At 45.1% G+C, this 15,373-nt stretch overlaps 1 protein-coding gene across 1 annotated transcript in view; it reads left to right on the forward strand.

Annotated features, from left to right (window-relative positions):
• The first annotated feature begins 7,580 nt into the window (after positions 1–7,580).
• BEND7 (BEN domain containing 7) overlaps positions 7,581–15,373 on the forward strand; it is a 49,151-nt gene continuing 41,358 nt past the window's right edge. The window contains 1 exon segment of the mRNA XM_033161649.1: positions 7,581–7,697. Within this exon segment, the coding sequence (XP_033017540.1) occupies positions 7,637–7,697 (61 nt within the window). The 5' untranslated portion in view covers positions 7,581–7,636.

Raw genomic sequence — 15,373 nt, forward strand, 5'->3', positions numbered from 1 at the left:
CTTCCGCAGCAGCTGGAGGAGGAGAAAGAGCCAGGCACTGAAGCCCTGCCATGCTCAGCTCCCTGATATGGGGGGGGGGTTGGGCTTCCAGGAGTTGGCACCCCTTACTTCCATGTTGTTTGATGTGCAGGCATCTCCATATCTTCTCCAGAAGGTTATCACCTCATCTCCATGGCTCTAGTTCAGAGCTTTCCAAACTCTGTGTCACAACACATTAGTGGTTGGCTACAGTGTGTTGTGCAACTCACTCTCCCCCACACTCATCCTCAGGGCTGGAAAGAGGTTAGTTTAACCTCTGGTTTCCTAGTAAATGAATTACTGTGGTGCAAAATGATGCAAAACTGAATTACTGTGTCATGAAATGATGCATGCCTAAAAGGTGTGTCATCAACATGGAAAGTTTGGAAAGCTCTGCTCTAGTTGGTCAACCCGGGTGCAGGGTACATTTTGATAGATGCTGGATGTGTAGCCGTTGCTCCGTTTTTGAGCTGCTCAGTTGTGGTGTAGTGGTTAAGAGCAGTAGACTCGTATCTGGGGAACCGGTTCGCGTCTCCGCTCCTCCACATGCAGCTGCTGGGTGACCTTGGGCTAATCACACTTCTTTGAAGTCTCTCAGCCCCACTCACCTCACAGAGTGTTTGTTGTGGGGAGGATGGGAAAGGAGAATGTTTAGCTGCTTTGAGACTCCTTCGGGTAGTGATAAAGCGGGATATCAAATCCAAACTCTTCTTCTTCTTCTTCTCTTCTTCTTCTTTCTTCTTCTTCTCTTCTTCTTCTTCTTCTTTCTTCTTCTTCTTCTTCTTTCTTCTTCTTCTTCTTCTTCTTCTTCTTCTTCTTCATTTTATGAGGTGAGGTACACATGGTAGAAGTTGTGCCAGAATAGTGATGGTACATTTTCTCCTTGTCATAGAGGATTCCTCTGTCCAATGGCCTAATATGGGAGCAATATCACTGGTTTTTAAAGTCTTCATGATACAACAAGCAACCAAGACTTAAAGATCTTCACACATTGTAAATGACAGTCTGCTCTCATCTTAGAATGTTTTCACAGAAAAAAATTGGCAGGAATATGTTTTTTTTCTTGGAGAGTACATAAGACATGTTCTCACAAGTGTGGAAATAAAGGGAAATATTTATTTAGTGGAAATTAATCTGGCAAGTTTTCTGAAGAATGTAAACCCCTTTTTATGACACAAAAGCCAAAGCTCATGCAAACAACAACAGAGAATTTGAGATGTATAATTTTGGAAAACTTTCAAAGATTGAAATCCCCTTTTGCAAATTGAAAATTAGCTCAGTTACAGAAAAGGCCACTCCACTGACCTTGTTTACCCACGCCTTCCTTGTTGCCAGATCTGCTAGTACACATATGCAGATGCACACCCAACTTTAATGTCTTATCCCTCCCTCCTGTCCATAACTATGTGAGGTAAATTAGTGTGAGACCGATCCAGTTGAGTGGGAATTTGGACCCAGTCTCAAGAGTCCATGGACAGCAACTACACACCCAACTGATCTCACGTTGTTAGTATCTTTCATACATTTATTGCAGCAGATATCTGCACTCTGTGATACGCAAATCCTAATTCAGCCAAGAATCTCCTTGCAGAAGGGATTGGAGAGTTTGAGACAGCAGCATTTGTGAGTTGACAGAAATTGAATATAGCAACAGTGAAAGTTTGGGAAAGCTGATCGCAGCAGCTGGTGTGCTGATAGAGAGGATCAGGGCAGACCAAGAAGTAAGAAGATCCAAATAAGTGGATTAGTCACATACCAGAACACACATTACTTCTAGTTTTTAACCTCCCGTTGATTTTGGTGTAAGAGTGTTTACTTATGGAGAAAGGGGGAGGGAGGATAAAAGGGAATAAAAAAGCAAGTTGTTAGGCATGTCAGGAGCTTGGCTGGGGAGTGTGTGGTGCAATGTGATGTCTCAATTTGTTAGTCAATCAGGATTTACGAGTAGAGCTGCTTTCATTTGCTGGCAGTTCTGATAGTGTCTCCTGCAGCTCATGTGAGTCACTTGCCGACTCATGGCACCAAAGGCTACCGTATTTTTTGCTCCATAAGACGCACTTTTTTCCTCCTAAAAAGTAAGGGGGAATGCCTGTGCGTCTTATGGAGCGAATGGTGGTCCCTGCAGCTGAATTGCCCAGGGGCCAAAAGAGGATCATGCTTTTTATTTTACAAAGAGAAAAGGGAGTGTTGAAAGGACCCGCTGAGCAGCTGATCAGCAAGAGATCGGGAGGAGATAGAGTCCCGGCTCCCTTTCAGCCCCCGCCCTCCTTTGTTGAATGTGCTGCAGAGGGAGGTTGTTTGTTTCCCCCGGACATGTGACTGGCTGATTAGATTATCTGTCTGGAAACTGTAGAAATGGCTCCTTTCCTTAAGATTTTTCAGAAATGTGAGTTAAACCTCATAAAATGGGGCTTTTCCTCTTTGCTTTTCCCCCTTTGCAAAAGGAGCTTTGCTTTTCCCCCTTTGCAAAAAAAGCTGCAAAACCTTTAGCTGATCCTTGGGGAAAAAAACCCCAGGGCTTTTCCCTTTGCAAAAAAAGCTGCAAAACTTTTAGCTGATCCTAAAAAAGCCTTTTGCCTTTGCAAAAACAGCTGCAAAACTTTTAGCTGATCCTCAAAAAACCAGGGCTTTTCCCTTTGCAAAAAAGCTGCAAAACTTTAGCTGATCCTCAAAAAAAAAAAAAAAAAAAAACCACAAGAAAGGGCTTTTGAGGAGGAAAACCAGAAAAATATATTTTTTTTTCCTTGTTTCCTCCTCTAAAATGAGGTGCGCCCTATGGTCCGGTGCGTTCTATGGAGCGAAAAATACGGTACTTCCATGTTCTTCCCAACTGTGGCAACAATGGATCGATACACACAGCATGTGTGTCCTCTGGTGGCTTGAGCAATTAACTGTACAATCTTATACATCTTATACTCAATGGCGCTTATTGCAAGGTAAGTCACTATAGGACTGAAACGTTAAGGTCAAGGGAAAACTGTAATCACAGTTGATGCCTACACTTGGTGGTGCAATCCATCTCTGTTGTCTCTGTTTTGAAAGAGCAGAATATTTTTAGCTAGGGTTTAAGTGACTGCAAAGACCTGGCTTATCTAGTCATAAGTAAGTCCCATTGAGTTGAATGGGGCTTACTGCCAGATGAACATAGAATTGAAGCGTGGGTCTTTTTTTTTAGGAGATGGGCTGTTCCAATTTTCAAGGTAAGTTTTTCTAAGAAACCAACTATATAAATGTAAAAAAGAGTTAAAAGCAAATTGATACTAGATTAATTTTAAGTTATTCCCTATTGGAAATGTTATAGTCAAGCATGGATGGCGAACCACACACCCAAGGATCAAATGCCTCTGTCTGGTGTTTAGGACTTCCCCCAGGTCTGGGTCGCTTTGGGCTTTTTACACTAATATGAGCACCATAAACCAACTGGCAACCAATGCAGCTGTTTTGCAACTGGGGTTATATGGGATCTCAGTGGAACTCCAGCCAGTAACCTCACCACTGCACTTGGCCCAACTGAAGTTCCCAAGTCATATTCAAGGGCAGCCCTACATATAGCACATTGCAGTAATCCAATCTGGAAGTTTTTTATGATCAAGTTATTGTATCCAAAAGGTAGCTGGAGAAACAACTGAGCTAGAAAAACGGAACTTGGAAACTACCAAGGACATTTGAGCTTCCAGTGAGTGTTGAATCCAGGAACACCCTTAAGCTGTAGACTTATTCCTCCCAGGGGAGTGCAACATCACCCTGCTGTCTGCCCACCTCCTGGATCATAACACCTTGTTTTTTTTCAGGATCCACCATCAATTTTTTGGCTCTTCATCGCCAAAGTCACTCCCATTCAGACAGAACAGAGCTGGGCTACAGGGTGTCATCCACGTACTGATGACACTTACTCCAAATTTCCTGATGACATGTCCCAGAGGCTTTGTATAGGTTGATAAATAGCGGCGGGGGGGGGGAAGACATATTAAACCCTTTGGGACACCACAGGTGCTGAACAGTGGTGTCCCACAACGACTTTCTGGAAACAGCGTTAGATAGGCTGGAATCACTGAAGCACAATGCAAGTAGGGTAACACTCCCCCATTTCTCGCCAACCACAATGTGACCAAGGCAAGGTGAAGCCAGACTGGAATGGATCCAAGTAATTAGTTTCCCCCAAGCATGCCTGAAGTTGAAGCACCTCAAAGGGGGATGTTCTACTCCAGGCTTCCTCAACATCGGCCCTCCATGTTTTGAGACTACAACTCCCATCATCCCTGACCACTGTTCCTGCTAGCTAGGGATCATGGGAGTTGTAGGCCAAAAACACCTGGAGGGCCGAGGTTGAGGAAGCCGCTCTACTCCTTCAGTACAAGTGGTACTTCCCTGTGAAGTATTGCTCACTTTCTGGATCCACCCAGTCAACCCCCTGTGGCTAGTTCTGAGGACCAAAGATGGGCACAACTGTTTACTGCCATATCTTCCTCCTCAAATGTTAGTGGCAAAGAAATTTTAGCAAATATATACCTAATAACGTGCAGCGGGGTAACTCACATTCATAGGGCTTCACACTTTTGCCTCTCACCTCATCCACCCTTGCCTGTTGCTTCCAGAATGCTGCCCAAAGGGAAAGGTAAGGTAAATGACCCCTAGATGGTTAAGTCCAGTCAAAGGTGACTATGGGGTGCTGCACTCATCTCACTTTTCAGGCTGAGGGAACTGGCATTTGTCTGCAGAAAGCTTTTCCAGGGCATGTGACCAGCATGACTAAACGGCTTCTGTCGCAATGGGACACTGTGACAAGTGCCAGAGCGAATGCGCATGGAAACACTGTTAACTTTCCCCCACAGTAGTATCTATCTATCTGCACTGGTGTGCTTTCAAACTGCTAGGTTGGCAGGAGCTGGGACAAACAACAGCAGCTCACTCCAAGAGGCTCAGTGGTTTAGACCACAGCACCACCCCGCCCCCACTCAAGAGTATCCAGCCCTTGGACTGCAAAAGGTTCCCCACCTCTGCAGTAAAAGGAAAGATAAGAGCAAACGCTGCTTTAAAACTTTCCCCCCTGCCCCCTTTTAAAGGAAAGTAAGATGGTAAGAACTGTGAAGAGAGAAAAACTGGATGCTGTATCACAAATTAACATAATTTTATGCTGCTTATTAACTGTGAAGTGTAACACTGCACTTGTTGGGTTAAGAATGTTTAAAACTGTCCCTTCATTAATGCAGTCATTTCTTTTCGTTTACTAAAACTTGTAAAATGTCTATTAATAACAGCCGCAACTACCGTACATTTCTTAACCCTTCCTGATTGGTGTCTAAAGTCCAAAGAAATTAGCTTAGCAGTAACTGTTTATTCTTTTATTTTAAAATTCACCAATCCAATATCAATGTTCCATGCAAAATAAAGAACTACAGTATTCCCAAGTGTCTTTTAGTGGTTGTAATATTTGGAAATACATAGCTAAAGAAACACAAATATGAAGCCTCCAACGTAAAGGTAACTAATATGAATGACATTGTTACTGATTTGATAGGTTGATTTACAGTATTTTTCCATGTATAAGACAACCCTTATTTTTTGAACCCCAAACTAAGAAATCAATACTTTAAACATCAGTGACGGTCAGCCTGTAACGGTTGGCAAAAGCAGCAGTGGGGCTCCGGCCTGCAAGGTACCCTTGCATTGTTGAGCTTTCTTGGGAGGAAGTTGGCCAAAGTTATTGAGGCAACAAGTGGGTAAGCACCCCCAAAACAGCGCCAGATGAAATGATTTGTGGTTCTGGCAGCATCTTCATGGCAGTCAGGGACAGGTCATTAGAGTGTGTGTGTGTTTTTACCCTTGTGTAGAAGACACCCAATTTTGGACAAAAGGAATGGGCAAAAACATTGTCTTACACACACAATGTAAATCTTGGGCCATATAGTGAAGTTTTATGTTCATTTTTTAATAAAATAATCTACTTTATTTGCTGTTGAATTTGAAAGTCTTTAAGGTGCCACAAACCTTGTTTTTGCTTGCTTCGAAGTAATCTACAGTACTTTTAAGAACATGCTTGGTAGAAATAATAGCTATTTTTGACAGGCAATTTAGGAATAAATTCATACAGTATTTCTTAGTCATGTTGTCTAAACCTATCTTCTGACCAGCCCAGCGAAGCCGCATTGCCTTCGGTTGCAAAATCCACCCTGACACACAAAAGCCGAGAAAGGAGCTCTAGAGCGGGAGCTCAATGCGGGACGTGCCCGCCTTCGGGCCTCTGGCGCCCGGCACGAGAACGAGATCCTCCCGGAGGGGGTTGAGATTGCGGCGGACTCCGACGAATTAGCGCTCTTTATCTCTTAAATCTGAATTTGCTCTAATTATACTCGTGGAAAATGAACTGTGCTTGCTTTAGGAAGTTATGTGTGCGCTCTATTTGGCGACGAGCATTCCCCCCCGCAGATTAAAAAACCCACTTAGAACTGCCTGCGCGTTCTCCTCCTTTTCTTTAGCTGCGGTCCCCTCGGGGGTCTCCTTCTTTTTTGGGGTGTGTTTGCAATTCCAAGGCGTGTTTTAAGCGGCGGTGAGCCGCCTGGGCGCGCGCTTTCCCCGCGGAGCCCCCGTCCCGTCAGCTGCCCCGGCGGCGGCGGCCAAGCCAAGGCTTCTCCCGCGGCCCCTTCGCCCGGGAGGCCTCGCCAAGAGTTCTCGGCGGCGCGTCGTGAGGAACAAGGAGGCCATTTGCTTATGGAGAGAGTCACGCGCGTCTTCTTCGCCCCGCGACTGTCTCCTCACGCGCCGCCGCTGGGAAGGAGCTTGGGCCGGGCGCCGAGCGAGCGAGCAGGGAAGCGGCGGCCTGTCAGAGCAGCCTCTCGCTCGGAGGAGGAGAGAGGACGAGGTGGGAGGGCACAAAATGGCGCTTCTCCGCTGGCCGCCGCGACAGCCCCACGCCCCCTTGCCGGGCTCCCCGCGCGGGAGGAGGGCAGGCAGCGCCGGCGAGAGACCCGCCGCGGCGCCGGCGCCGCCTCCTCCATTAGCAAGCAGGACGCGGAGCTCCCCGCCGTCCCCGCCTCTCCCTCCGCCTCCCCCGCGGGGCCCCCCCCTCCCTCGCCGCCCGGTCCTCGGCGTGGCGCGCGCTCGCAAGCCGGCCTCGGGGTGGCGGCCCGCGGGCCAGCCTGCCACATCCGCCGCGGGGCGCGCCTGGCCTGGGCTTTCCCCAGCAGGTGGCAGCGGGATCCCAGCCGCCGCTTCCGCCTCCGCCGCTTGGCCCGTGGCCCCCGCGAGCCGTGGACTCGCCGCTGAAGCCGGCCAAGCTCGCTACTTCCCTCCTCGCGAGGAGACGCGGCGGGGAGGGACGGACGGGCTGCAGCCCCTCTCCAAAGTTTGGAACTGGATTGGCGGCGGGGCGGCCGGGGAGTCCGGAGCCAAGTTGCCCCGCTCCCCGAATTGCTCTTCTTTCTCCGGCGTCTCCGTTTGTCTCGGGCTGGTTGAAGAGGCAGCCCTTGGTCGTCTTCTGGGGCGGCTGCTGCTGCTGCACCCAGCCCTCGCCCTCCGTCTCTCATCATCCCTTTTGATTTCTGCCTCTCTCTCTCTCTCTCTCTCTTCCTTCCTTCTTTCCTTCCTTCCTCCTCCCCTCCCTCTTCTTTGCTCACACACTATGGAGTTTACGGAGAGGAAGAGAAGCAGGAAATCCCAAAGCTTTAAACTGATAAATCAAGGTAAGGTGTGCGAGTGTGTTGTTGTGTTGTTGTTTGTGTGATATTTGTGCTTGTCTCTGGGGAGAAGAAGAAGGAGACTTCATGTGCAAATCTAGTTGGGCTAATTCAAGAGAGGAAGAGCAGGATGTTATGAAATATGTGCCATTCCCTTCTGTCCACCTCTCATTATTTAAACTCCCTAATTGTATTAACGCTGGAAGCACTGCGTGTGTGTTGTGTATGTGAGAGCGGGGGGAGTCTTTTCCTTCTCCATTTTAATAAAATGGACACTTTTTTCCTCGGTCGGATGAGACACATAATGATAAAGTTAGGTCTTGTTTCGCGGTGAATGCCTTTTAAAAAGAAAATAAAGGCTCAAATCGTGGGGGGGAAACGAAACATTAATACTTGGGGAGAGGTGGACCTGTTCTTTCTTCTTTTTTTAAGTACTGAATTCCTATCGGTACGCTTTCTGTCTTCAGCTTTGTTTCTCCCTTTTGGACCGATTGTGCACAGACACGCATTGAAACCAGGAGCTTGGCGGGGGTTGCCTTCAGCACACGCATCCACAACGCAGCTCATGAAATGCTACAGGATCGGGCGCGGGGGGGGGGAATGGTGGGCAGGCAATTTGTCCTCCCCGTATGAGAGCTCCTCGGAAGAGGTATGCGGATCTCTAAGCAGAATAATGGCAGGAAACGTGTAAAAAATGTGCCCTTTCACTTTCGTCTAAGTCTAGGGGTGTGTGGTGGATAGATAGATAGATAGATAGATAGAGCCATCGATCGATCCTTGGTGTTGTATAACAGGTGTCCTTTTCATTTGACTTTAAAACATGGCTGGAGAAGGTCCTTAGCACTGAACGCAAATATCTCCATGAACTGCGTATGTGCCCTGCATGATAAGTTGAGGGCAGGTAATTTAGAGGGTAGTGCTGCTGTTACTCTTCTTATTATTTGATAGTTCATCATTAAATAATTCAGACACTCTCCTTTAACTTGTCATTTGTGGTGGAGATTGGATACAGTATAGGATTTCTGAAATAAAGAACTGCTGAGAAGGAATATATAACTTAAACGTTGGTTTTCTTTTTTTAAGGCTATAGCAGCACATTCTTGAAGTTTACTTTAACTATAGGGTTGTGCTTATAGCATACGTAGTTGCTGTATTGTTGGACAGTAACAAGCAAAGACTAACGTAAGGGAACTGTCACATAGTGAAAATTGGACTGATTTGTTTCAGAACTTCTTGCCTTTTCAACTATACTTAAGTTACAGTATATAAAAGTAGTTGAACGCATACGTTTCCATAAGATAAGATTCAGTCAAATAATTCCTCAGCAGTAAATGCAAATTACGTTCAGGGCTCGGGGGTTAAAATATTCAACATAGCATTTTATCTGACCTCCAGTTCTACAAATGGTTTCTTTTCCCTATTGAAGCGTATGTTTTGATTTAAAAAAAATAAGTAGATGGTGCACAAAGTAATTTTCAAATTTACAATTTTGAAAAGTGTGTGGTTCATGTGACACTTCTGAGCTGTTGTTTTTATTTGACTCATTTGAGGATTTGTTTCCACTGTAGTTGATGTTTCCCTAGTTGGTGTTTCCGTAGCAATAGGCCTGTTCCTTCTGCAGGAATCATAACATCAGTATTACAGAGAAGTCTTGTTTGCTGTCATGGATCTGATAGGCCCTGGACTATAATATCCCAGGGAAAGGAGAGTATGACAGGCAGGATTCTGCTAATTAATATTATGTGAAGTTACTATACATTACAGCTTTTAAACTTAACACTCATGTGAATCAAACTGTTCATGATTTATTTGTGTTGGATATAGTACTGATTTCCTATTTTGACACAGTAGTTGGGTAGGGTAGTATTCACCTAAGTTTTACTTAGAGTAGATCTATTTAAATAAATGACTATGACTAAGTTATGTCCTTTAATTTCAATAGATCTACTCAGAGTAAAACTTAATTGAATGTTATGCATAGTCCTCCTTGATACTTTGACAATTTTATATGTATGTGCAGTATTTATTTTCATAACATTTATACACTGCTTGATTGTAAAAAAACAACAACCTCAGAGTAGTTTACAAAAATAATGAAACAATGAAATTATAGGTAAAAACAGTTAAAAACAACTATTTAAAACATTCAATGTGATTACTGCTCACGGTATCTGGGCTTAAGATAAAGGTTCCCAGGACATGTTAAACTGCAGTACCAGCACAGGTTGGAAACAAGCAAAAAAATCACATGAATGGTTGCCACACCAGAAAGAACTGCGTATGGTGGCTCAATGTCATCATGCCAAAATGGTGGCATAAATCTTTACTGAAACTTCCCCCCAAATGACTGTGTGTTGAATCTTGTCTGTTGGTTTTGTCTCTCAGTCTCATTGCTTGAGTCATAAGTCATACACCCTTATTGTCTTATGTTGCATTGTTTGAAGCATATACAGTGGTTCCTCGGGTTACATACGCTTCAGGTTACAGACTCCGCTAACCCAGAAATAACGCTTCAGGTTAAGAACTTTGCTTCAGGATAAGAACAGAAATCGTGCTCCGGTGGCGCAGTGGCAGCAGGAGGTCCCATTAGCTAAAGTGGTGCTTCAGGTTAAGAACAGTTTCAGGTTAAGAACGGACCTCCAGAATGAATTAAGTACGTAACTAGAGGTACCACTGTAGTCTAGTGAACCTTCTTAAGTATTATAATATGAATCTTTTGTATTACTGAAACCTAGCCCAAGGGATAAAGTAAAGGATTAGCACTTGTCCCAGCGAAGAGAAGGTACAGTCATACCTCGTGTTGCGTACGCTCTGTGTTGCATACGTTCGGGGTACGCACCTCCGTGACCCGGAAGTCCTCCGCGGAGCGTGTGCGACGCGTGAGTGCACACAGGTGTGCAGAAGCGTTCTGCGCACTTTGCGCATGCACAGAAGCGCAAAACCCCACGAACTTCCAGGTTTTTTCTTTTTTGTTCGTTCACGTTACGTACGCCCGGGTTATGTAGCGCGACCCGGAACGGATTGTGTATGTAACACAGGGTACCACTGTATTGAAAGTCTTCTCAGACTCATAATTAATGCAGAGGACGTGAGTTCCACAGGTGTGGGGAAAATCATTGAGAATGTCTCTGACACCCAGATGAACTTGGAGGTTAAACTTCATAAACCTGGAGAATGTAGTCTCTAAGCAACAGTGTAAGCAACAAGCCATTTTACGAATCGGTGATGTTCAGGAGGCTCACTTTTTATTTATTGTAGCTGATTAGGGACAAAATGATATAAATGCTAGAAGATTATATGGAATTCAACCAAGTTTATAGTACAGTGGTACCTCGGGTTACAGACGCTTCAGGTTACAGACTCCGCTAACCCAGAAATAGTACATCGGGTTAAGAACTTTGCTTCAGGATGAGAACAGAAATTGCGTGCTGGTGGCGCAGCTAGGTTGCCCCATTAGCTAAAGTGGTACCTCAGGTTAAGAACAGTTTCAGGTTAAGAACGGACCTCCAGAACGAATTAAGTTCTTAACCCGAGGTACCACTGTATCTGTAGTACTCTGCTGTCCTGGAACTCCTGGTTCAATTAGTTGTATATGATTGGATTGTAAATAGCATTAGTTTCAGTGGGAACACCGGATGCTACATGAGCCCAATTGAAATGAATGGAGGTTGTGCAGTCAGTGCCTAGTGCATTGTGATTTTGATACATTAGGATATTGTATGGTGTCTACTGTTGGACCCAGGTGGTGCTGTGGGTTAAACCACAGAGTCTAGGGCTTGCTGATCAGAAGGTCGGCGGTTCGAACCCTGCCACGGGGTGAGCTCCCGTTGCTCGGTCCCAGCTCCTGCCCACCTAGCAGTTCGAAAGCACGTCAAAGTGCAAGTAGATAAATGGGGACCGCTCTAATGGGAAGGTAAACAGCGTTTCCGTGCGCTGCTCTGGTTCACTGGAAGCGGCTTTGTCATGCTGGCCACATGACCCGGAAGCTGTCTGCGGACAAACGCTGGCTCCCTCGGCCTATAGAGCGAGATGAGCGCCGCAACCCCAGAGTCGGACACGACTGGACCTGATGGTCAGGGGTCCCTTTACCTTTACCTATGGTGTCTCCTGTATAACATTCAGCTAGAGAGACCAGTGGTGTCCGCATGCCCATATTTAGAATCTTTAACAAGGCCCTAAATCTAATAATAATTTCAAGTAGACGCATTAATTTATTTTAAAATCTAAAAAACAGAAGAGTTTGTTCTGAACTTTTGGAGGACAAACTGTAGTTACTTGTTATATATTTTTTCAGTGCAGGCATGTTTCCTGGCCAAGGAAGACTATATTGTGTATTGCATTTGGCTCAGGGGCTGTGTGCTCACTTATTGTAATACTAAATCTTTATTTCAAAATTGCATTTAGAGCTTAGCAATCCATATTGCCTTGGTGAAAGCTAGAAATTGTGAACATAGTAGTGTAGACTCTTATTTCCATTCCTTTCTCCACAGTGCAAATGTCTGAATGGACCGTGTGCTCCTGTCTAGCATGATTCAAGTAATGGATCTGGTTGCTCTGTGTCTCTTGTCTAAAACCCAGTTCCCAGCATTCTGTTACTCTAGGGATAGCCAGCCTCTTTGGACCAGTGGACACAATTTTTGAATTCTGAGAGAGTGCTGGGATGCCAGCCACAGAATAACTGCTGGGGTGGGGGAAGGCATAACACAAAATGGCTGCCATGGGGAGCATGGCACAACACAAATAAGGGGGACAGCTACCCTTGGAGACTTTCCACTTATTATGGGAAACTAGTTCTGTCCAGGCCCGTATAGAGGGTTGGGGGCAACTCTTGCCCTGGGCCTCAAAGAGCTAAGTATACCAGGGGGTCCTTATGCTGCATTGCCAAGAATGCCTTGGGTTTCCCAGCTGCCCAGAGACTTAATGGGTGTAACTGTATGCACTGCAGGCCTTCAATACTAAAATATGGACCTGGCATTACTGTACACTAGTGTGGTGCGTCTCATGGACAAGACTCCTGTCCCAGGCCTCAGACAAGCTCTGCACAGGCCTGGCTCTGTCCTACTGCCCTTCATTGTGTAGAAAATCTCTCTCCCTCTCCCTCTCCCTCTCCCCCACAAGTGATGCTGTTTCTGTCTAACAACAGAGAACATTTCTTAGTACAGTACCAGGAAAAATATACAAAGTGGCCACACCACACTCACTGCCATTTCACAGAAATTGTTTAGAAGGTACCTTCACATTTTGTCCCATAACTTACTTTCTAGGGAAGAAAGAGACTTATTCTTCTTTTTTTAAAAAAAATGAAAGCTCACCAGTTAAAACCTTGTAGGTGCTGTGGTATCTGCAGGCATTGGGTTGGTGACCCTTGTGGTACACGCTAGTGTGATGAAGAAACAACCACCACCATGAGATGATGTAGATCAGGGGTGGCCAACTCCCAAGAGACTGCAATCTACTCACAGAGTAAAAACTAGCAGTGATCTACCCCCTTTTTGGGGGTTCAGGTCAAAGTTCTTGAGTTTTTTCAGGGAGGAGGTAAAATGTTGAGCTTTTTTTAGGGGAGCCACAGTTGTTCAGCTTCTTTGGGGGGAGCCAATGATCTACCAATGATCTTCCGCAGACGTCCAGTGATCTACTGGTAGATCACGATCTACCTGTTGGACATGCCTGATGTAGATGAAGGAGCAGCTCTATGGACTATACAGGCAGCGAATGGCAGGTTTTGTTTCTACCATGGTGGTGTCCTCAAGTGCACTTGTTGATTTTCTTTCACATAAGCTGAGTGGTTTGCATGAGTTTGTAATAAGGAAATGTAAAATCCTGGCTTTGGGGACGCTGACGCTGGTGACTCAGCCCTCAGTGGCAGGAATAGCATAAGCAGGTACTCATCCCTTAGTGGCCCTTGCAGTGCAGCTCCCCACCTCTGTGTCTGCCCGTGGCACCCTAATGATGGGAATTTTGATACTAAAGAATAACAGTATGGTTATTTCAGGCAGGGAACAGAAGAAACCATCAATTCCAGGGACCCTGGGATCTTTAAATATATACATCTCCTTTTGTGCATAACACTTCCCTAAGACCGCATAAATCCTGTTGCAAAAATGTGCTTAGGATTAGGTTGTAAAAAATGAGTTAGGCTGTCAGTTTTTGCATTCTTGCTTGGAATAATTTCCTTTGAAGGCAGTGGGGCTGACTTCTCAGTAAATGTGTCCAGAATTAATTTTACACTTTCTTATTCCTAGAACTTAGTAAAAGCTGGAGTTTATGTAGTCTTTCTCCTAGACTCTTACAACATCCCTGCAAGGCAGGCAATATCTTATTGCCATGGATGAAAGGCTGAGGTAGGCAGGTAGTGTTTTGCCTAAAGCCCCCCTCCCAGTTGAATAGATTGCTGAAGCAGGATTTGAACTCAGGGTATACCACTCTTTATCTTACCCTTATGTTGCTCATATTCTCTACTTCTCCTTTTTTTCTTATGGTGTCATTGTGCACTGTTAGACCCCCTCCTCTCCCGTGACCTTCCCTTGGTTTACAGCAATGGTTTTTAAAGCGTTAGATGGGCCTGGGTTGGCCCAAGATTGTTTGTCTGGGTTGGGCCAGCAGGCTAAGTGCCAATAATTTAATGTAATGTGCTAGATTGGTAATGCCTTATCCCTTGTGTTTGTGATCACTCCTATGAGGACGATAGCTCTTTTGTGTAACCTTCTTTTCATTCCCTAGGGTCTCTCTCACAGAGACTTCAAAGCATTCTGTGAGTTCATGCAGACCTGGACCCTCGATCATTTTTTGATTGCTGGCCTCTGAACTGAGGACAAGTGTGAGCCCTGCTAGAAGAACCATCTATCTAGTTGTTTTCTTACTTTGAAGAGACTCAGTGCAACCAAGTTTGTGAACCTCCTGCTCTATAGCAGTGAGGAGAACAAACATGCAAAGCATGGTGTCTCCTCCATAAGTAAACGTCTTGAGCAGCCACTCAGGGCAAACTCAGTCATAGAATGATAGAATTGTAGGGTTGAAAGGGACCACAAGGGTCAGGTCATCTAGTCTCAATGGGGGGGGGGAGCCTTGAACCCATGACCCTGAAATTAAAGAGTCTCATGCTCTACTGTCTGAACTATCCCAGTCACCACTAACCTTTGCTGATGAGAGCAGGGATTCGGGACCCATCATTTGATTTCTCTGATATTTTTGCATAGAGGAGATAGATTGTCAATAAACTAGTTTTGTTCTGACATTAGATCACACTTCCATTGGATGTAATGGATATTCCTAATACCAGACTCCGCTGTTACTGAAGATTCCTTATTTCTGAATATTTACCGGTAATCGTGTCAACTGCAAGCCTAAGGACAGAGTGTGCTAGCAGTAGGGTCAGAAACAAAAGCCAGGAATATAGTCTTCCTATAAATGCCTGCCATAATTCCTTTTTTCTGCTTGCATATACCTGCCTGTTTGTGCCTGCATAGGTATTATTACTTATTCATTATGTAGTTGTGATAAAAAGGGAGCTTCTACATTCATTGTATGTATTCAGTATTTGGATTTTTTATTAATTTCCATTTGTAGAGCCTGATCTGTTCCCGTTAGAATTCATTGGCAACCTTCCCAGATAAAAGGCCAAAGAGCTAAAAGGTTATTCATTGAGCTTCCCACTAATTTTGTCATCAGGCAAGACTTGCAAA

Source organism: Lacerta agilis, chromosome 10 (assembly GCF_009819535.1).
Source record: "Lacerta agilis isolate rLacAgi1 chromosome 10, rLacAgi1.pri, whole genome shotgun sequence".
Taxonomy (NCBI): Eukaryota; Metazoa; Chordata; class Lepidosauria; order Squamata; family Lacertidae; genus Lacerta; species Lacerta agilis.